General features: G+C 43.2%; 1 protein-coding gene across 2 annotated transcripts in view; it reads left to right on the forward strand.

Moving 5' to 3' along the window:
• Positions 1–21,258, forward strand: part of ALMS1 (ALMS1 centrosome and basal body associated protein) — a 151,710-nt gene extending 130,452 nt beyond the window's left edge. For both annotated transcript variants that reach the window (XM_079792033.1, XM_079792034.1), the window contains exons 19-25: positions 5,678–5,798; positions 7,205–7,408; positions 7,651–7,877; positions 9,787–9,970; positions 11,168–11,231; positions 19,855–19,954; positions 20,937–21,258. In XM_079792033.1, coding sequence (XP_079648159.1) covers positions 5,678–5,798; positions 7,205–7,408; positions 7,651–7,877; positions 9,787–9,970; positions 11,168–11,231; positions 19,855–19,954; positions 20,937–20,981 — 945 coding nt within the window. In that variant the 3' untranslated portion in view covers positions 20,982–21,258. The remainder of the gene's footprint in view (positions 1–5,677; positions 5,799–7,204; positions 7,409–7,650; positions 7,878–9,786; positions 9,971–11,167; positions 11,232–19,854; positions 19,955–20,936) is intronic.
• Positions 21,259–23,877: the final 2,619 nt, after the last annotated feature.

The raw sequence follows: 23,877 nt of genomic DNA on the forward strand, positions 1-23,877 counted from the left end.
ACAGGAGATGCAGAACCATAAAGCATGAGAAGCTTTTGCTTCAAATAAGGCTTCGTAATCTACATGTACTTCAGTTGGCCACACATGAATAAATATATTTTTACAGCTCTTGAGATCCTTCACATGCCATAAAACATATTTAAATGTACAATTCATTGGGTCTCAGTGTATGCACAGAGTTGTGCACCATCTAATTTTAAAACATTTCCAACACACCCAAAAACACCCTGTACACATTAGCAGTCACTTCTCATTTCCCCCAACCTCCCACCCCTGCCCCAGCCCCTGGCTGTGGTTACTAATCTACTTCCTGCCTGTAGATTTTCTTATTCTGGACATTTTATATAAATGGGATCATACAATATGTGATCTTGAGACAGGCTTCTTTCACTTAATGTTTTTTAGGTTCATCTACATTGTAGCATGTATTCTTTTTTATTACCAAAGTAGGAGCCCAGTGCACTAATCCATGCACCTTGAAAGGAACTGTGAGCCGAGAGACTGTAGTGGGCACAGGGGCGGGTCTCGGCCCATTTTCCAAGCCCCGTCCTGGCCCCTCCCACCGACGCTCCCGGTCCCGTCTGCTGGCAGCCCCACTCCCACCATTGCCCCTCCCACGTGCTGATGGGACTGGCCCTGCTCATACCTGCTGATGGCACAGAACGATTGGGGCCAGCACCAGCAGTGGGTGTGAGCAGCGGCTGCTGCCCTGATCGCCCCTTAGGAGCAGGGGGAGGTGAAGAAACCTTCAGGGGCAATCAGGGCTGGCAGCCACTACTCACACCTGCTGACAGCGCCTGCAGCAGGTGCAAGTGCAGGACGGGAATGTGGCACACAGGAACAAATTTTCAGTAACCACCAGAGGTTTGCCCCAATGACAGCGACCAGGGCCCTGCTTTAGTCTGGCGCCTCACTCACCTGCTCCACCATCCTGCCACAGCCGACGCCCACCATGTTCCGTGCTCTGCTGACTGCTGCCAATGCCCGCCATGTTCCATGCACACCCCCTGGTGGTCAGCGCACGTCATAGCAACCAGTTGTTCGGTTCTGCTGTTCAGTCTATTTGCATATTAGGGTTTTATATAGAGAGATAATACCATTCCATTGTATGAATACACCACATTTTATTTATCCAGCCACCAGTTAACGGACATTTGTATTTCTTTAACTTTTTGGCTATTATTAACAAAGCTTCTGTGGACTTTCATGGGGAAGTTTTTGTGTGGACATGTTTTGTTTTGTGCGTATGCTTAGGAGTGGATATCTGCTGGGTCATATATAACTTTATGTTTAACCATTTGAGGAACTACTAAACCGTTATCCAAAGTATTATCCCCATTTTGCATTTCCATAGCAATGTATGAGGGTTCCAATTTCTCCACATCCTTGAAAACACTTGCTTTTGTATGTTCTTTTTATTTTCACCATTCTAGAAGGCTAACTATATTTTGTTGAAAGGAAATTTATTTTAGATTACTTTCTATTTTAAAATATTAACCTTTTTCTAGGCAGGGACTTGACCTAGAAATGGAATCACACACACCAAGGCTTCTCATTTAATCAGATGTAAATGTGTGTTCTTTCACACCAGAGGTGCATATCACGACTGGGTGTGTGCTTTGGAACTTCAGGAGGTTCGGGCTCAGGGTTGGAAGGGACCATCATTAACACTTCTGCTTCAACAGCTCCTCCACTCACTGCTCATGAGCAGCTCATCCCCCCCCCCCCCCCCTTTGTTTAAGGCTTCAGTTTTCAAAGGATGTAACTTACAAAGATTCACGATCAGCCTGCATTGATATCCTGGTTCTGTTCCCAGTTTTGCACTCCGAAGGCACAGAAAATAGATCTAATCTTCTAACTCTTAGGTGCCCTCTTCCTTCCCTGAAGTATTTTTATTTTGTTTTCTTTCTGATCTTCACTCTTTGAACTATTCCTCTCAGGTCATGCTTTCTACTCCCTTTTCCCAAGATGGCAGCTTTCCTGGGTCTATGAAGTTTGTCAGTATCCCATTTTTAAACATCTCTGAACTAAGCATGCTGTATGTACTTCAGATAGTGAGAGCATGTTTACAGAACAGATTTATCACCTTCCTCTCTCTGGATAGAACAGTTCTCTGACCTAACATATTTTACTCCCATTGAACTCACCAGAGCCATTAGACCTTTATTGCTACACTCTGTAAGGTTTTGTTTTATTCTCACTTCTTAAACTAGTAATACAATCACATGATACAAAATTTAAAATGTGTAAAAGAGTATTTGATAGTGTCCTTCTCACTCCTGTTTTGTAAACAGATTTATTTTTTTAATATTTTTTAATTGATTTCAGAGAGGGAGAGAGAGATAGAAATATCAATGATGAGGGAGAATCACTGATCAACTGCCTCCTGTATGCCCCACACTGGGGATCGGCCCACACCCAGACATGTGCCCTAGACCGGAATTGAACCTGAGACCCTTCAGTCCGCAGGCTGACGCTCTATCCATTGAGCCAAATCAGCCAGGGCTGTAAACAGATTTATTGAAGTATAATTTAGATAACATAAAATTTATCTATTTAAAGTGTACAAGTCAATTATTTTTAGTAAGTTTACAGAGTTGTGCAATTATTACCACAATTCCATTTTAGAACATTTCTGTCAAAGGGTCCCTTGTACAACTATTTACAATCAATCTGCATTACAACCCCAGACATTTTTTAACCCACCCCTGCCTTTTCTGGACATTTCCTACAAATACAGTCATATAATATGTAGTGTTTTGCATATGGCTTCTTTTGCTTAGCATATTTTCAAAGTTCATCCATGTTGTAATTTGTGTCAGTAGTTCCTTTTTATTGGTGATTAGTATTCCATTATATGGATAGGCCACATTTTGTTATCCAATTACCAGTTGTTAGACATTTGGATTGTTTAATTTGAGGGGATAATATAAATAATGTGCTATGGACATTTGTGTAAACGTTTTTGTGTGGACAGGCTTTCATTTATTTTGGTTGCATATCTATGAGTAGAATTGCTGGGTAATATGTTAAGTTTATGTTTAATTTTTAAGAAAATGCCAAAGTATTTTTCAAACTTGCTGTACCATCTTTATATTCCCACCAGCAATGTGAAAGTTCCAGTTTCTCTGCTTCCTTCTCAGCACTTAGTATTATCCATCTTTTTTTTTATCGTAACTATCCTAGTGGATATAAAGTGATATCATTATGATTTTTAATTTGCATTTTCCTAATGACTAATGATGTTAAACATCTTTTCATATGCTTATTGGCCACTCATATCACTTTGGTGAAATGTCTGTCTTTTACCCACTTTTAAATTACATATGTGGAATATCGCATTATTTATTTAGATTGTTAGTTTCTCCCATCAGTGGTTTATAGTTTTCAGGGTATAAAGCTTGTCCTTCTGCTAAATTTATTCCTAAATATTTTATTCTTTTTGATGATATTATGAATGGAATTGTTTCCTTAATTTTATTTCAGATTGCTCATTGCTAGAATATAAAAATACAATGGATTTTTTTCTTATTGATCTTATATTCTGCTCTCTAGCTAAATTTTTTTTTAGTTCTAGTACCTCCTTATGGATTCCTTCCTATTGTCTACAGATAGGATCATGCCATCTGCAAATAAAGACAGTTTTATCTCTCCCTTTCCAACCCAGTTTCTTTTCTTTCATAGGTATTTATATATTAAAAAGCAAATACCTGCATATGTTTTATACCCTTTTTCACAAAAATGGCAGCATACTTTACATTTTGTAAAGTATATCTATCTTGAAAATCAGTCTGTTTCACTACTGAACTTTTGCTGCTGCTTTTTCTTTTTTCTTTTACAGTTGCAGAAAGGTGTAGTGTTTGCTGGTCAGTCACATCTTCACCACCCTTTCTGAGCTCATACTTTTTTTTTTTTACATAATAATCTCATAGTTTTATATTTGTTTTTTACTGTTAATAATCTAAATAATTAGTTCTTTCTGACACTTAGATAATTTCAGAAATGCAGTTTCCCTTTCTAGGTGGGAAGCTGGTGCAGAGCGGTATTGTCTTACTCGAGTAGAAACAGTTAGTGAAGGGAAGACGTGAGACTGGCGTTGGTCTTGGGCTTCAGACCCAGAGCTCTTTCTACTGCGTCCAAGTTTCTGCCATTCCTCCTGCCTAATGTGTGGGACTTTGCAATTATCCTTTGTTTGATTTGGCCTATCATTCCTGTTGTTATTTGGGATTGTGGCAGCCATTTAGGCCCTCCCAGATGTGCATTGTAGGGGGAATCTGCTTCCCATATCGCTAAGACACTGATATGTAAAATGTTAAGGAATAGCCAGAGTAAACCCAGTGACTGACGCACAGAAAGCGCTTAGTCAATATTTGTGTTGAATGCAAGATCTGTCACTTGGTAATGGTCTCTTATGTTGATAAGAATATTTGGATATGAGTGTTTCAACTAATTATAGTTCTACCAACTTATATTATCATTCAGCCCATATTACTTCATCTTGCCCTCAAAGATGTCATGAGAATTTCTGTCATTTTGTTCAAATCAAGTACTTACTACAATTCTTTTGTCTGCCAGTTAGTGACCATGTCTACTAGGGGAAACCAGGCTAACCTGGCAGGGCTTGCTCTGCCTGCCTTACGAGCCCTCGTTGAAGTTATCAGATTGATGATCCATTCTAAAATATTTCAGGTCATTAGTGTTAAACCCACCAGCTTGCAATACATATCTCTGAAAATTACAACATTTCCTGTTCCTGGACATCTAACATAGCTCCCTCCTCCAGGATTCTGTTGCTAAGTTTCCTGAAGTCCCTGGAATGTAGTTTACTTTATCTAGTTCAGGGGAACAAGTACCTGCAGTTTCCTTTCCTGACTTGGTCTTCAGTTTACCTCTACCAAACTTGCTTAAGGAGATGAGCAAGATGTTCCTTCCCTCCCAGTGAGATTCCAACTCATGATTCTGGGCCAGGGCCACTCCCCAAGGGGATTGTTGCGGTAGGCAAGTTTAAGAAATACTATTTTATACTGTTTTTATTCAACTACAGTTTGATAATGTTTTTGTCACCCACTAATATTCCACCATCACCTTACATCCATGAATTTTTCCAACCTTCATTGCTCTCCTTGCTCTAAACTTAACTAAAAAGGCCTTGTGGGCTTTTTAATGCTTTTTGCAGTACTCATTCAGGATTTCTCAGGGGGCCTTTCAGCTCTGCAGCATTTACCCTTGTGTGAGTATCTGAGCCTGATCTTAGAAAGCACTCTGCTGCTCATCACTCTCTATGATTATCCCTGGCCCTCTCCTCTCTCATCAAAACTTACGCAGGTGTCCAGTCAAAATTTCATTCTGAAGACTGACCAGGCTAATTTTTGGCTAGCACCTTCTTCCATTTTCTCAAGTCCTAGGAATATACCCAGTTTGTCTGTCTGTCTGTTTGTTTGTTTGTTTGTTGTCTTACCTTCAAGAAACAGCTCAAGCCCTTATTCAACCACAGCAGCATTCTCCTCCCTGTCATAAGTCATGTGGTAGCATGTTCACACTGTCACAAGCTTCATCTCAGCAATTAGAATTGGATAAGAAAGGGCTCTTTTTGGTTGGTGACTGTGTTTTCTTATTCTGTGGGTAATTGTGCATTGACTGCAGGTAATGATAACAGGGTCTCTCTTGTTTTTTCTAGGTGGTAAACCGTATGATTTCTTCTGACTCTGTTTCATCTTCTACCGGTAATTTCTGGAGCTCGAACTCTACTCTTTGCGACAAACAAAATGTACATATGTTAAACAAGGGCGTGCAAGCAGGTAAATTACTTGAATTTAAACATTTCTTTCCACTAAAATACAAGTAGCTCTTAAATATAAGATAGATGAAGATTAACACTATAAATGAAGATTAACACTATACTCAAATGTCATTACTCATCTATTAGATTGGCAAAAATCTAAGCTTCATAGCAAGTATGTGGGCAAGAGTGTAAAGAAATAAGTGCTCTCATACATTCTAGTGGGAGCATAACTTGGAAGTACATCCCCTATGACAGGCAATTTGGCAATTTCTATAAAATTTCTTTTACCCTCACTTTTACTTTTGGAATTTAGGCTTTAGATATACTGTGCATTATATGTGCAAAATGACAAGTGTGTGGAATTATCCACATAGTTAATCTAAGTATTGTTTAGTATAACAGAAAATGAAATTCAACATATATGTCCATCAATAACCAAATGGTTAAATAAATTATCATACATCTATATAATGAAATCCTACCTAGGATGACAAAGGTCTCTCTACCAATATGGCAAGATCTCCATGACATATAATTAAAAAGAAAAGGTACAGAACAGTGTATATCATGCTACTACATGTATTTAAAAAATAAGGAAGAGCCCTGGCCAGTGTGTTCAGTGGTAAGAGCATCAGCCCAAGCACCAAAGTGTCTCAGGCTCAACTCCCTGTCAAGGGCACATACCTGGGTTGCAGGTTCAATCCAGTGTGCAGCAGGCAACCACTGGGTGTCTCTCACATCAGTATTTCTCTCTCTCTCTCTCTCTCATCCCCTCCTCCCACTCTCTAAAAATCAATGGAAATGCCCTCTGCTGAGGGTTAACATAAGGAAATAAGAGAATTGTTTGAATGTGCACAGAAAATTCTCCGGAATAATGGGGTTATGAACTGGGTGAATGGAGAATAGGAGTGGGAAGGATACTTTTCATTTTATGCCTTTTTATATCTTTTGATTTTATAAAACAAAAATAAACTTCTGCCTTGACTTTTTCTTTCCCCTCAAGTCTTGTCTTTACATCTGTCAACCTCTTCCTTACCTAGGTGACTTCCAGGAGGACTAGAAGTATTTCCTGTCTTTCTCACTTGGGATCAGAACTGAATCTATATTAGTAGTTCTTTCCCTCTAATATCTAAACTGACTCAGAGATAAAAACTCTTCTCTTGTCCCCGCTCCCTTCACTCTCCCCCTCTCCTTCTCTCCCTTCCCCTTTTCTTCTTCTCTTTTCCCTACCTTCCTCCCTTTCTCCCCCTACCACCTTTCCTCCTTTTCTCTCTTCCCCCTTACACACTCCAACCCACCCAACAAAGGCCATAGCCTGCATTTTTGAAGCCTTAAAAACTTTTCATTTACTGATTTGAATATACTACCTGCTAACTAAGTCTCAAGGATGCTCCCAGAGACATCTGTGATCTTTCCCCTCAGGAAACTTGGAGATTGTGAACGGTGTCAAAAAACACACTCGAGATGTTGGGGTGATTTTCCCAACTCCAAGTCTTAGTGAGGTTAAAGTGGAAGAGGACAGTGATGTGACTTCTTGGTCAGAAGAAAAAGTAGAAGAAAAAAAGCTCCTTACCAGAAATCTTGGAGACAAAAAGTTACGGAAGAACAAGCAGAGTTGCTGTGAAGGTCAGTTTCTAATTCCCGGTTTTATAGCAGAAAAGCTATGCTCAGATTATTTTTTTCTAAATGACCCTGTGTTGACCCCATCTCCACCCCCGCACGACAGTTATAGAGTCATTCCTGCAGGTAAGCAGACTCCTGGGCATCATGATGGCCTCTGACAGCTGAATCTGCTGAGAGCCTATTTTATGCACATGTCTCTGAGAAATATGAAAAATCTCCTTTCTTCTTAAAAATATTTCCTGTAGAAGTTTCATGGTTTGTTCCTGTGGAAAATGTGAAGTCTGGTCCTAAGAAGGAAAACCTCAATCATCGTGGCCCTGGTGTCTCCTGGTTTGCACCAATGACCAACACCAAACCCTGGAGGGAACCACTTCGGGAACAGAACTGGCAGAGCCAGCACACGGCCAGCCACTTGTCACTAGCAGGCCCAGGCAGAAGTCCACTGAAGCCATTGGTGAAAGCAACCTTACAGGTACAGGGACATTGAGTTAATTTTAGCCTTGTGTTTCAGGGGGAAGAAAGGGTGAGGTACAAAGAAGTTAAATCTATGACTTGGCCTTCAGAAGCATAGTCATGTGACCCTCATTTCTAGCACCTCCAGAGTTCATCTGTTCTCACTCTCATCATTAATCAAAGGCTGCCTTACTCTGTTAACCATTTTAAATCATGCATCACCCTCAGCATCTGGGGACAAGGCAGTAGAAGGGAGGATGTCGTGACACTGCTCATCAGGTTTATAGACACATGTTGGCCTGGAGGCCTCATGTTGGTTCAGCCTTATATTCCTCCAGAACGCCTACTGCAATATAACACGAAGTTTAAAGGGCACTAAGTCTCTTTATATGTCCTTTGGGAGCTACAGGAAATGTTATTTAATGGTGTACAGGATGAGGCAAAAGTAGGTTTACAGTTGTTCCTATGGAAAATAATACAATAGTTAACAAATAATACAAAAATAAACTGTTTCATATACCGACAACTGTAAACCTACTTTTGCCCCACCCTGTGTTTGAAGGAAAATTTAATATAGCACAATGGGCCGAAACCGGTTTGGCTCAGTGGATAGAGCGTCGGCCTGCGGACTGGAAGGTCCCAGGTTCGATTCCGGTCAAGGGCATATACCTTGGTTGCGGGCACATCCCCAGTAGGGGGTGTGCAGGAGGCAGCTGGTCCATGTTTCTCTCTCATCGACGTTTCTAGCTCTCTATCCCTCTCCCTTCCTCCCTGTAAAAATCAATAAAATATATATTTAAAAAATATATATATATATATAGCACAATGGGCCAAGCTCCATCCTATCTGGGAGAGTTATAATTGCCACATCTTAGCTCTTGGCTTATTCCTAAGGCATTTCTTTGATCCCTCTGATTTCCCTATTGGAACTCTCCCCCACAGAGAGTTTGTTAGATTATCCTATATAATAAAAGCCTAATATACTAAGTGTCTGGTCTCCCATTCAACCAATCAAAGCGTAATATGCTAATGATATGCTAAGACCGCTCAACCACTTGGTATGACGTGTACTGACCACCAGGGACAGACCGTTGACCCGTAGACCAGTCGCTATGATGTGCACTGACCACCAGGGGGCAGACACTCCAACTGGTAGGTTAGCTTGCTGCTGGGGTCCAGCCAATTGGGACTGAGTGAGACGGGCTGGACACCCCCTGGAGCCCTCCTGTGGTCTCTCCCTGGCTGGCCAACCTCCCATGTCCCTCCCCGGCCTCGATCATACACTAGTGGGGTCCCTCTGCCTGACCTGCACCCTCTCGCAATCCAGGACCCCCCAGAAGATGTCAGAGAGCCGGTTCAGCTCAATCCCGCAGGCCAGGCCAAGGGACCCCATTGGTGCACAAATTTGTGCATGGGCCTTTAATCCTCCTATATAATAAAAGGGTAATATGCAAATAGACCTAACGGCAGAACAATTGGTCGCTATGACGCTCACTGACCACTAGGAGGCAGACATTCCACACAGGAGCTGCCCCCTGGTGGTCAGTGCACTCCCACAGGAGGAACACCACTCAGCCAGAAGCCAGCTCGTGGCTGGCAAGTACAGTGGTAGTGGGAGCCTCTCCCACCTCTCTGGCAGCACTAAGATTGTCCGACTGACTGCTTGGGAACGGACCTAAGCCATCATTTGGATCAGTTGGACATACCCCGAGGGCTCCCGGACTGTGAGAGGGCATGGGCTGGGCTGAGGTGGGCTCCCCTCCGGTGCATGAACCTTGTGCACTGGGCCTCTAGTTTTCAAGAATAGAATAGAATAGAAAATACCTTTAGAAACAGACTCTTTAAATCTGTTGGTCAGATTCTGTTTTTCTAGGCCCTTAGAGAGCAAATTGCATCATTAATGTAAGGACGGGGCTTTTTCTCCTCAGGAATCACTTCTGTTTCACAGACCTGACTTCATCTCCCGCTCTGGGGAGCGGATAAAACGCCTGAAGTTAATAGTCCAGGAGAGGAAGCTACAGAACGTGTTACAGAGTGAGCGGGAAGTGCTGTTCAACACTGGGCGAGAATGGCAGGGCCAGGGGGACTCCGTGCACCTGCTCCCTAAGAGAGGTACATGCTGCACTTTCCTTTCCTGGGTACAGAGGTCAAGGTCTGCTTTTGTTCTCTTTTTTCTAAGGTCTGCTTCTTGCTGTGGGGAGCACTGCTCAATGCCAGGCCAGTTACATGGACAGACAGACAGACTTCTTTGCTTGCTGAGACTTACATCTCCTGAGGTCACAAAACCCACCCAGTTTAGCTCTCAGTACTTGAATGATCCAAATAAGCCCAGTTACTCTTGCCCTATCACTGCATCTTAAAAACGAGAGTGTACAGTAGGAAGGTGTTTTTATAAACAATCTCTGTGTCTGTGAGCAAGTTAGTTCCAAAAGTAGTAGTATGTTTGTTCGTTTCTTTCATTAAAGAGGGGGCTGATTTCAGGCTTGTCTACTTCATAGGGTGGCAGTAATAATAATAATAATAATAATAATAATAGAAATAGTAGTGTTAATAATTAAAATAATAGTTTTTGCCTGGCCAGCTTTGCTCAGTGGTTGAGCGTTGACCTATGAACCAGGAGATCACAGTTCAATTCCTGGTCAGGACACATGCCCAGGTTGCAGGCTTGATTCCCCAGTGTGGGGCATGCAAGAGGCAGCTGATCAATAATTCTCTTTCATCATTGATGTTTCTATCTCTCTCTCCCTCTCCTTTCCCCTCTGAAATCAATAAAAATATATTAAAAAACAAAAAGTAATCGTTATGTAGCCCTTATGTTTTACTCAGACATTGTTGGCATGTAATACAATACTTCCTCAGGTAGATCCTATTAATATCCCTGTTTCAGAGATGAGAAAACAAAGGCTAAGAGTTTAAGTACCTGCTAAGCTGAGGTTTGAACCCAGGTGGGCTGGCTCCAGAATCAGTGCTCTTCACAGTTATGCTCGGGTGTAAGATCAATAAAGTAATATTTGAAACCTGTGAAAACTCTATAAAGTACCTAACACTTTCATCACGTTACCTGTAAACGGGGCAGTTATCAATTCATAGTCTAGTCTGTGCCAGTGTTATGCCTTCAGGAGACTTAGGCTGCTGTCACAGTCATCATAGTTTAACCCTGGCCTTGGCCTTCGCCGTTGGTGACCACCTAGCACTGTCAGCTCACAGTAGGACCTCAAAGTCCTAGCAACTCTGTCACACAGCTCTTGCACACCACACCCTTCCTTGTTATGTCACTATTCACTGTAAACCCCTTTTTCTCTTCCTTAGGTTTCCTGGCTGCCCAGAAGTATAGGCCTGTTGGAAAGAAGGAAATGATTCAGAGGTCTAAACGGTAAGGCCAAAAGAATAAGAGTAGAAAAATACAAATCAGGCCAGCAAGTACTCAAGAGCTCTAGCTTGCCCTCAGAATAAAGGCATTCTGCTCAAGTTAAAACTCACCCTTATTAGAAATCTAAATATAGAGTATTTTGAAATAAGTATTTATTTGGGGCCTTACCTTTTATCTAGGCTATCCTGTTTCTAGAAATCTCTTCAATACAGTGAGAAATAATGGAGTACTACTGTCCAATACACATTGTTAAGCTTGAGAAAAAGTCAGGTTTCAGAAGCACGTGTACACTGCCACTATCTGTAGTCTTTAAAAATAAGTATTTGTGCTCCTATAGAGGTGAACACTTTGTATGCATAGGATATCTCTGGGAGTATACACAAAAAACTGGTAATAGTGGTTGCCTTTAGGAAAAAGAACTGAGTGACTGGGTATGAGAAAGACTAATTTTTTGCCTTTATATACTTTTTTAATTTTGTGCTATTGTGTGCATTAGCATTCATTAGAGATATGCATATATTGATCATGAGAATGCCATGGAATAACTGAATTAAGAGTTACCATTTAGGGGTTCATTAGCTACCTCCTTAAATAAGAACAGTTTTTTAGCCAGCAGAATGCTTGAAAACAGTTTATCTTAGATGCTTAAAGCATTCTTCCAGAAATTATGTTTTTACTCTCCATTTAGTAAACCCTTTCCTTATAGGTACTTCAAAGGGAAGCTTTAATCATGGAGTTCTTGAAGTGTGGTTGTAGACCTCTGGAAGTTGCTGAGACCCTTTCAGGGGATTTTCCAGGTCAAAATGAATCTCAAAATAATACTAGAATGTTATGCCTTTTTCAGTGTGTTGACATTTGCACTGATGATGCAAAAGTAATGGGGAAGGAATAAAACTGCTGGTACCTTAACACTATTTGAGACTGCTGGTCTAGAAGGTTTTGTATTCTTTTCTTTTTTTCTTTTTTTTAATCCTCATCCAAGGATATTTTTTCCATTGATATCTATAGAGAGAGTAGAAGGGAAATAGCGGGTGGAGAGAGAGAAATATCAATGTGAATCACATCAGTTGGTTTCCTACTGCACTTTCCCAACCAGGGCCAGGGATCAAGATTGAGTCTGCAGCCAAGGTAGGTGCCAGCTGACACTCTAACCCCTGAGCAAAACTGGCCAGGGCAGAAAGCTTTGTATTCTTTACAGCCACATGCCAGCAGTGTAAGGGAAGTACATGCAGAGCACTTGCTGCATGCAAGACCAACAGCTGGTTCAAGGAAGAGCACTTACACCAAGGTTTGTGGAGCGAGCTGAAGTAGAACACAGCCTTTACTTGAAAAAAATGGTAGATAAGCTGATTATTCCGACCTGAGCCTATGACAGACTTTTTCTTGAAAATGAAGAAGTGGGTCTGTCACTACAAGGAAAACAGCTGACAGTATTTACTGCCAAAGAGAAAATTTGAGCTTTTAAGCAAAGAATCAAATTCTAGAAAACTTGGTCTACCGCTATATGGTTGACTACCTCCCAGTACTGAGACTTTTCTGATTATGTTGGCAATGATATTAACAAGTACGTTGTTGTTATATAAGTAAATATGTCAGCATTTGGAAGACCTCCATAAGTCACTGGGCCAGTATTCTCCCAATGACTGTGGCTTTGTGTTACAAAATCAGGCATGGATAGACGATACATTCAAAGTGCAAGATAGACTGGTAACCTCTGTTTACATGAAAGTACAAAAGTTCATTGATATGGTTTTAGATTCCACATTGCAACTACTTTTTAAGAAACTACCACTTGTCAAGTTTTGGTGCAATATCAAGAAAATCAGCAATTATCTGAAAATATTAAAATACTTCTCACTTGTCCAACTGGATTTTTAAAAACGTATCTTTTAACTGGAACAGTATATTACAACAAATGTAATACAGAAGCAGATGTAAAAATCTAGCTGTCTTTTATTAAATCAGACATTAAATATTTATAAAATACAGATTTACAAAATATGTAAAACAGTACCACTCTTACTAAACATTTTAGTTTTGGAAAACATGTGTTAGCATGCAACAGGTTTATTATTTTTATTTTTAAGTGAATTAAGAAATAAGTACTTTTGCCCTAGCTGGTTTGACTCAGTGGATAGAGTGTCAGCCTGAGGAGTCCCAGGTTCCTTTCTGGTCAAGGGCACATACCTCGGTTGCAGGCTCCTCCCTGGACTGGGCCCTGGTCGGGGCTTGTGCAGAAGGCAACCAATCGATGTGTTTCTCTCACATCGATATTTCTGTCTTTCCCTCTGTCTTCCACTGTCTTCCACTCTCTAAAAATCAATGGAAAAATATGCTCAGGTGAGGATCAAAAGTAAATAAATACTTTTAAAATGTTTAGTTTTAATTTCTAATACAGTAGATCTCAATAGATAAAATTCACATTGACCAAAATTGGCCTCAAGTTTTAAGAGTATAAAGGGGTCCTTGTCCAAAAAATTTGAAAACCATTGCTTTATTCTGTCACAAAATTTAATTAGGGGAAATTACAGTGCTCATTGTGTGGCAGCTAATTACACTCGCCTCAGTAAGAGGAGCCCTTCTGTAAGGTGTCAGTGCTTCAGAACATAAATACAGGCAGTTGTACAAGTGCACTGAGTACCCATCTCTGGGAAGAGACTCAGGTTTTAAATGGACACATTTTCTTTAGAGTGCTTCTATTCAGTTTTATTTCTGCTATGGCCCCTTTACAAGGAAACCATCTACTTCCTTCTGAGAATCATAGAATTGAATGTGATCTTAAAAAGCATCTAGTCCACCCTTCATTGTTAAGAAACTGCAACTGAGAGAGAAGTAGCCCAGCAGGTCAGAACCAGAGCAAGGTGAGAGCCCTGCATTGGGCTCCCCTTCCAGTCCTCCTTCAGTCGTATCCTGTGGGAGATTCGGATCTCTGGTCCCTGTTACTCATCATCTTCTCTCATCATCTACTTCTCCCAAAGATTTTTTAAAGGTTTCTGGTGAGAAGAAAGGATTTGGAGAAGAGAGAACTTGACTGATTTCTTCCAATATGCCTTTAAGTGAAGTCATTTCACTAACTTAATAATGCATGTAGAACTTATTGATGTGTGTGCTGGGCACTGGACCAGGTACCAGAGATGAAAGATAATTGAGCAGATGGACAGACAGTGCCAATAATGTGCAGTGTCTTTGTCTACAATAATCTACACTAATAAAAGAAAAACATGCAAATTGACTGTCCCTTCGCTATACCCACCAGCCAATCAGGAGCAAGTGTGAAAATTAACCAAACAAAGATGGCAGCAGCCACGGAGCTGAAGTGAGCAGGAGGCTTGGGTTGCCCCTGGCGACGGAGGAAGCCAAACTTCCTGCCCGCCCTGGCTGCTGCTCAAGGAGTGGCTGGAGGGGGGAAAAAAGGAGAGGGCTGGGAGCCTGGGTTGCTGGGGGGCCTGGCCAGCCTGCAAACAGCCACCAGCCCCTCACCCAGGCTGGCCAGGCACCCCAACAGGGACCCCCACCCTAAAGGGGGTGTGGCCATCCTGAAAACAGCCCTCAGCCCCTCAACCAGGCTGGCCACGCCCCCCAGTGGAGACCCTCACCCCATGGGGGCATGGCCGGCCTACAAACCACCACAGGCCCCTCGCTCAGGCCACCCCACACCACAAGGGAACCCCCACCCTGATCCAGGACACCCTTCAGGGCAAACCAGCCGGCCCTCACCCGTGCACCAGGCTTCTATCTATACTAATAAAAGGGTAATATGCTAATTAGACTGGGAGACCTTCCAGACATTCTTCTTGACAAAGCCATGATGGCGGGGCCGAAGTGGAGGTGGTTAGAGGCCAAGAGGGAAGGGCAGTTGTGGGTGATCAGACCAGGGGGGGGGGCAGTTGGGGGTGGGCAGGCCTTCAGTGAGGGTCAGTTGGGGGTGATCAGGACAGCAGGGGGGGCAGTTTGGAGTGAGCAGGCCAGCAGGGGGGGCAGTTGGGGGTGAGTAGGCCAGTGGGGAGGTAAGTTAGGGGCAAGCAGGCCAGCAGGGGGGCAGTTGGGGGCAAGCACACTGGCATGGGGGGCAGTTGGGGGCGAGCAGGCCAGCAGGCAGAGTGGTTAGGGGCAATCAGGCAGGCAGGCAGGTGAGCGGTTAGGAGCCAGCAGTCCTGGATTGCGAGAGGGATGTCCGACTGCCGGTTTAGGCCCGTTCCCTATAAACTGGCAGTAGGACATCCTTTAAGGGGTCCCAGATTGGAGAGGGTGCAGGCAGAGCTGAGGAACAACCCCACCCCCCACCCCCGGTGCACGAATTTCATGCAACGGGCCACTAGTATGTAATAATTGCTCTCAAGAAATCATTTACACAATGTAATTTCTGACTATCCTGATTAGACTGGCTCCCAGATTTCCAGCCCTGGAATACAGCCTTTCCTGGTCAAAGCAGAATTTCCCTTCATACCACATGTTCTTCTATTCCAGTGGCCTTTGTTATCCCTTCTCTAAAATGATCCTTTTTTTTTTTTCCAGCTTTACCGATATTTAATTGACCTAAAACACTGTGAAAGTTTAAGGTGCATAATGTGATGTTTTGACACACACATATATGAAAATGTTACCATAATAAGATTAGTTAACATAATTACCATTTTGTTGTTGTTGTTATGCTGAGAATATTAACCTTTTGCACTCGGATGTCGAGTGTGACTCGGTTAGCATTAGAATAAAGGAATCGAGAAAAAAGCAAGAGAGTGCAAAGGGTTAAAGCTCTACTCTCATAACAGCTCTCAAGTATACAGTACAGTATTGTTAACTAGACCTATGTAACTTTGGTATACATAGGTCCCGGGAACTTTTTCATTTTATATCTGGAAGTTTGTGCCCTTTGACCAACATCTCCCCATTGTCCCATCCAGCTGCCCCCTGAGTGTGTTCTCTGTTTCTGAGTCTGTTGTTTTTAGATTCCACACATAAGTGAGATCACACAGTTTCTGACTTATTTAGCTTAGCATATTGCTCTCAAGGGCCATCCATGCTGTTGCAAATGGAAGGATTACTTTTTTGTGGCTGAATAATATCCCATTATATATTTTTATAAATACGTGTGTGTTTGTATATACATATATGTCATTTCTTTTACTTTTATTTTTATTATTTTTTAATAAATCTTTATTGTTTAGATTATTACAATTGTTCCTCTTCCCCCCCTCCCCCCCATAGCTCCCTTCCACCCGGTTCCCATGCCACTCTCTGCCCTTACCCCCACCCCCCGTACTGTCCTCATCTGCAGGTGTACGATTTTTGTCCAGTCTTTTCCCACACTCCCATACCCCTTTCCCCCTGAGAATTGTCAGTCCACTCCCTTTCTATGCCACTGATTCTATTATATTCACCAGTTTATTCTGTTCATCAGATTTTTTATTCACTTGATTTTTAGATTCACTTGTTGATAGATATGCATTTGTTGTTCATAATTTTTATCTTTACCTTTTTCTTCTTCCTCTTCTTAAAGAATACCTTTCAACATTTCATATAATACTGGTTTGTCGGTGATGAACTCCTTTAGCTTTTTCGTATCTGTGAAGCTCTTTATCTGACCTTCAATTCTGAATGATAGCTTTGCTGGGTAGAGTAATCTTGGTTGTAGGTTCTTGCTATTCATCACTTTGAATATTTCTTGCCACTCCCATCTGGCCTGCATAGTTTCTGTTGAGAAATCAGCTGACGATTGTATGGGTGCTCCCTTGTAGGTAACAGTTTTTCTCTTGCTGCTTTTAATATTCTCTCTTTGTCTTTTGCTCTTGGCATTTTAATTTTGATGTGTCTTGGTTTGGTCCTCTTTGGAATTCTTTTGTTTGGGGTTCTGTGTGCCTCCTGGACTTGTAAGTCTATTTCTTTCACCAGGTGGGGGAACTTTTCTGTTATTATTTCTTCAAATAGGTTTTCAGTATCTTGCTCTCTCTCTTTTCTGGCATCCCCATAATTCGGATGTTGGTATGCTTAAAGTTGTCCCAGAGGCTCCTTACACTATCTTCATATTATTGGATTCTTTTTTCTTTTCCTTTTCCAATTGAGTGTTTTTTGCTTCTTTGTATTTCAAATCTTTGACTTGATTCTTGCGATCCTCTAGTCTGCTGTTGGATCTCTGTATATTATTTTTTATTTCAGTCAGTGTATGCTTAATTTCTAGTTGGTCTTTTTCATATCCTCAAGGGTCTCGCTAAATTTATCGGCCTTTTCTAGAAAATTCTTGAATAACCTTATAACCGTGGTTTTGAACTCTATATCCATTTGTTTGCTTTCCTCCATTTCTTTCATTTGTGACCTGTTTCTTTGTCTCCGCATTTTGGCTGCTTCCCTGAGTTGATAGAGTGGCTTTGTGTGCTAGGTATCCTATAGGGCCCAATGGCTCAGCCTCCCCAGTTACCTGAGGTGGACACTCTTGGTGCACCCCTTTATGGGCTGTGTGCACAGTCTTGTTGTAGTTAAGCCTTGATTGTTGTTGGTATCACTGGGAGGAATTGACCTCCAGGCCAATTGGCTGTGAGGATCAGCTGTGTCTACGATGGGAGAACTTCTGTGCTGGAGACACCCTTATGAGACAAGACTTGCTTCAGTGGGGCTCTGGTATTCACTGAGTCTGCCCCCTGAGTGTGTCCCTTATGGATCTGAGGAGTTGTAATCTGGATGGTCCTACTCTGACCCCTGGTTACACTTGGATCTCCAAGAAGGTGCTAATTTAGCCTCTGCCTGAGGCCACCCAGCAGGAGCTACAGAGAGATCTGCAGATTCCTCTTCTTTGTTTGGGTTTTGGAGGTGCCCAGATGAGGCCCAGCGGTGAAGCAATGCAGGCTGCTGTCTAGGCCTTGGGCCTTCTTTTGGATGTTCTGGGTCTCACTGACTCAGCTGCAGTTTGTTAGGTAAGTTTAGATTTCAAAGAACCCGGCCATTCATATGCAAAAGCCTCTGTGCTCAGCTTGGATGGGGTGGGATCTCTGGGCGGAGCAAACAGTAATGGCTTCCCGTCACCTGCCCTAAGAGGCCCCTGGGTCTCAGCGTCCCACAGTAATCACTGCAAGCACCTCTGAGAGAAAGCTGCCCTCGAGTTTCACCTGCTGCCAGACAGTCCAATTTCTCCCCGTGTGAGTCTGGGTCCCCAGAGTCTCACCCGGAACTGGAGTTCAGAGCTGTTGGGAGCTTTTGTCTCCCTCCCACTTGAGAAAGCCAGCTGCATACTCAGTTGCCAGCCCTCTCCGCACACGCGCCTCCATACCTCTGCCTTCCGCAGCTCCTGTGAGTCTCAGTGTGCTTTTCTCTTTTTTTCTAGTTGTAGAATTTCCACTCAGCCAGCCTTCCTGTGGTTCTGGATGATGTCCCTTTTGTCTTTTAGTTGTAGTTTTGAAATTGTTGTGCGAGGCAGCAGTTTAGGTATTTACCTATGCCGCCATCTTGGTTTCTCCTCATATATGTCATGTTTTATTTATTCATTCATCCATTGATGGATACTTAGGTTGTTTCCATGTCTTCACTACTGTAAATAATGCTGCAATGAATATGATGGTGCAGCTATCTCTGAGATTGTGATTTCATCTCCTTTGGATAAACACCCAGAAATGTTATTGCTAGATCATATGGTATTTCTATGTGTACTTTTCTGAGGAACCTCCATACTGTTTTCCATAGTAGCTGCACCAAACTACATTTCCACTGACAGTGCACAAGGGTTCCCTTTTCTCTGCATCCTCACCAGCATTTGTTATCTCTCCGTTGTTGTTTTTTTATAATAGCCATTCTAACAGGTGTGAGGTGATATTTCATTGTATATTTAATGAACAGTGACTTTTACAGTGTATACTTGTTCCTTTTTTATGCTTTGTAATAATTCCATTATATTCCATAATCTGTGTAGCTGTTTTTTATTAGAAATTTAGATTATTTCCAATTACAGTATATTTATCAAGTGCATGTTTGACCATATTCCTCCCTACTTAAAGTCAGTGACACCCCATCTCTGCTAGGACAGAGCCCAAGCTTGCACATTGCTGTGAGGCCCTCCATAGCCTACCTCCCCTCCCCATTGCTTCCCACCTGCTCCCCACACTCTTGCAGCTTTGACTTACCAGTGCTCCCTTCTCCTCCCATCCCCTTTCTGCTCCTATTTTTTCAAGACCGACAAGCTTAATGTCTTCTTTGGCCCTCCCTGACCTACTTCACTCAGAATAAGTTTCTTCTTTTCCCATAATATTGTGTCGCCTTTTGGAGATGTGACCATTATTGTACTTTCCCCCCATCATTTCTCTTATGTTTAGGCTGCCCCACACTGGAATTGAGCCTGCAACCCGGACATGTGCCCTGACCAAGAATTGAACCCTGACCTCCTGGTTCATAGGTCAACGCTCAACCACTGGGCCACGTTGGCCGGGCTAATGTATTTTTCTTTATCTGTCTCCCCTTCCAGATCATAAACACCACAGGCCAGAGTTCTTTGTGTTCAAGTGTCTAACAGGAAGCAGGGCACATTACGGGCCAGGCCTGTCTGAGGGACTGGATGCCTTGAGAGGGTAGAGTGTAGGGAGATTGGTGAGAAGACATCATGTGCCTCTGTGGCCTGGTAACCTCACTGCTTTCTGTCTTTCCTAAGGATTTATGAGCAGCTTCCAGAAGTACAGAAAAAGAGAGAAGAGGAAAGGAGGAAATTGGAATATAAGTCGTACCGGTTGCGAGCCCAGCTGTATAAAAAGGTCAGTCAGTCCCAGAGCGGGATTGGTCAGGGTTATCAAGGAAGAGAAACGGAGTGAAACGCACCTGACCTGTTGGAATTAACTGCATTTGGGGAGTGAACTTAAGCTCTTGATGCGTTGTACCACTGCTAAAATTCGAAGATAAAGGCACCTATGACTAGATTTCAAATCTAAAAATAAAAAACCAAACCTAAAAAAGGCCCCTCCAGGCATACATTTGGAAGGAAACCAAATTTCATCTTTAGGGGGCAGTTTAGATGTATGTTATGGTAGAAACGGTCAAGTCCAGTAGAATTGTGTTTTTATTCCAACGTCCCAGATGGTAGTTTTATACCCTTAGAATTTTTTAAAAGGCTGGAAAACGTCTGCGTGTAGCTTAAGAGTTGCCAGAGCCTCGACGCCGCACCATGTCCTGCCCATCGCTCCCGTGGAATCAGTGGTGCTGTGGCCCCAGAACCTCACAGGCAAGGGCACTTGTAGCAATTTATTCCTTGAGAAATGAACTGGGCTACAGTGCCTAAAGGCCCACATCCTGCACTGTCCTGGTTTCCTTCCCAACCCCCTTCCTTCACCCCAGAGGACGCTGAAAGTCAGAAAACAAAAGACGCATTCATCCCAGACCCAATGCTTCTGGAGCACATCCCAGAGTTGGGGCTGGGCCTGCTCAAGTGCGGCGGCCCCAGGCCCTGCACAGGCCCTCACTGTGCTTGTGTGTTTGCGAACTGGTGGAAGGATTAGTCTATCAGGATTGTAGAGTGTCTGCATCTGTACAGAAATAATAGATATTGATTATAGATGATCTTTCCTAAACACTCCAGGAAGTATTTTTCATATAATTACCATAGTTTCTGTCGCTGGGGAAGGTAAACAAGGTTTGATCAGAGCCCCACTGGTCTTCAGTGCCATGTCCGAGGGAAGGAGTGCCTGTCTGCCTGGTCATAAGGGTTGCTAACTTCTTTCCTGCCTGTCTTTTCTTCCACAGAAAGTGACCAATCAACTCTTGGGGAGAAAAGTTCCCTGGGACTGACATAAGATTATTTTCTTCAGAGCCGTGGAATTTTATTTTATCAACCTGAAGAAGCATAACCCTTACTTTTTGAGTCTGGTTCAATAAAACAAACTCTTTGTCCATGTGTAATTTCGAAGTAGTAACCTTCTAAAGAGTGCGGGGCAGAGTGGTAAGGTTATTAATGGTTCGGGAGCAGTACTTTCTTTACAGTGGCCTGGCCCACAGGGGTGTTTGTTATAACATCATTATTTCTTATTCTAGATAAGAGTTAGTCCCTTTTTGTTTGTGTTTTTATACTTTTAGAAAATAAATTTTTTTAATATTATTGACTCTGCATAAAAGCCACAGAGGGTCATTTCTTTCCCATCTGGAGCTGTGCCATGTCTCCCCTGAAGTGCATGGGGAGCCACAATCTAAAACGGTCAGTCAAGGGAAATGGGCTGTGAGGCTGGAATGTGGCCTTTCTCTAGAAACACGGGTGACAGGCCAAGAGCCCTATCATGGGCTTTGTGGAGAGGGAGTCTGTACCACCGGGCATACCCAGAGACTCCCAGCAGACATAGGCATCTCAGGTCTAGAACTCCCCTTAGTCTCATTCCAGCTGCCCTGGGAGCTGTAGGCCGGGAAGAAAGGCCACTAACCTTTGGTGAATTTTCCTTTACCCACCCCCTGTTTGCAGGATTAAAGCCTCAGAGCATTTATCATCTCACGTGGAACCAGTGTTCATAATCTGGAAAACCGCTTCTGAAAAGCAGGAGTTGATATATGTGATAATGAAAAAATATATATGTGTGTGTGTGTGTGTGTGTGTGTATGTATATGATAATGCACGTAAAGCACTTAATCTTGTGACCTGGAATTAAAGCTAAGGCCCAAAGTTGAGCCGGGAAGATGCTCAGCAGCCTTATTCTAAGTTCAGCGAAGCTCCAGCAGGGCCGTAGGGGCCAGGTGCTTCCTGAGAGGCTGTGGCAAAGAGCAGGCCCTGCCACCAAGCACTGCTCAGAGCTTTCAAGTGGTGCCACCTCACTCCCTGCCTAACCTAGAAGGAGGCTGTGAAGAAGCCTTCGACGGTGCGTGTGTGGGAACTACCTAGCTCTTCCCTGTCATGCTGTGCAGGGTAATTATCCACTTTGGGCCAGTTTACCTGTAAAATGAGAGCATTAATATGTGTATGCCCCTTTTGGTTGTCAGATGCTGTGGCTACTTACATGTGGCAAGTTATTAGAATACAGACAGAAAGTGATCATTGTCTGGAAACGGGTCTGCAGGGACACAGGCAGGATGGAGTCCTCTTGGGACGATGAGTGTGATTCTCTTCACCTGGCGGTTCCGGCAGGCACCTTCCCAGACATTTACTAATAGGGTCAGGGTCTGGGAAGCCACAGGTGGCTGCCTGCTCCTCCTCCTAGCCCAGCCAGAATATCCCTTGGGGGTGCCCTGGGGAAGATTCATTTAAACAGCAAATATACAGACTTGCTTTCACACTATAATGGTGTTTCCCCAGCCCCAGGCACAGAGTTAGGGAGCAAAAAAGCACAGCCTGGGGGAGGGGTGCTGAGAGTTCTCACAATGCCGTTTTCCTTGGCTGAGTGCTGCTTGCCGAATCTAAGCATTGGCATCAAAATCTCTTCTGCCCCCAGAGCTCAGGATAGTTTTCCCACTCTGCCTACATCGGTTCGCTGAGCACCTGGCAAAAGCCACAGAGTCACCACCTCTGCTGTCACTCCTGTGGCCATGAGGCTGCTCTGCCCCGCTCTCCACCATCTCCACCAGGGTCTTGTTTTGTTTTTTGTTCTTGCACCGATGGAAAAGCCCGGCCCTGGCGCCTGGTTCTGATCTTGGGGATTCACTCTTCCATTTCTTCATCCTGGATCTAGTTCACAGCTAATCTGAGAATTCACTGCCCTCTTTTTTCTAGGAGGTTCGGCTCCAGCCTCCTTGGCCACTCCTCTTCCCTGAGGGCAGCTTCTGTTTCTGTCCACCCACCCCAGACAAAGGCCTCCCCAGTGACCATCAGCACATGCACTGTGGGCTGAGGGAGTGTATGGAGAAGGCAGAGTGTTTTAACTATAAGTCACAAAGCATTTTGTGTCCCAAATGATGGTGCTGGCCAGTAGTTAGAGGGCTAAGCCAACCCCGGCCGTGGTGGCTCACTGGTTGAATGTGGACCTAGGAGATCACGATTCGATTCCCAGCTGGGGATCTAGCAAGAGGCAGCCAATCAATGATTCTCATTGATGTTTCTATCTCTCTTCCTCTCCCTTCCTCTCTGAAACCAATAAAAATAGATTTTAAAAAAAAAGAAAGAAAGAAAGCTAGGCCAAGCTGAATCTTTGATGTCTTCATCTTTACCTGTTTTGGAGCTGGGTGATTTTAACTTATAATGTTTGTTTTATTTTGACTGGCTGTAAACCCTTGCTTGTAGCCCTTTCCCAATTTCTCACTAAATACTCATGAATTCTGGTTGGGTGGAGGTCTGGGCTGAATAATAGCAACACTAACTATTGGCCTTTAGGGGGCACTCTTGGGTCATCTCACAGCTTTCCCACCCCCACAACTCCCCAAGATGAAGATTCTGATTTAAGGAAACCACTTCCCCCAACGCTGGGTTATTTTCCAAGTCTGATTGGGCTACATGTTAAGGGGATTACAGTCATAAGATGCATAGATGTGGGCTGTTCATTTTCTTGGTCTACAACTCTATTCCTATCTGCTCCTCTCCTGCTTGTCTTTCAGGGAGCCGTAGTTGGCCCCAAAGCACCCAGCAACTCAAGCCAACCCATCCTTAGACTTTGAAGTAAATTATCTCTTCCTTTCCTTTTTTCTCTCCTTGTTCTCTGTTTCTTCTGTTGCAGGTACCATTACTCTGGGTCAGTGGTCAGCAAACTGCAGCTCATGAGCCACATGCAGCTCT

Source organism: Cnephaeus nilssonii, assembly GCF_951640355.1.
Source record: "Cnephaeus nilssonii genome assembly, chromosome: 15".
In the NCBI taxonomy this organism is placed as follows: Eukaryota; Metazoa; Chordata; class Mammalia; order Chiroptera; family Vespertilionidae; genus Cnephaeus; species Cnephaeus nilssonii.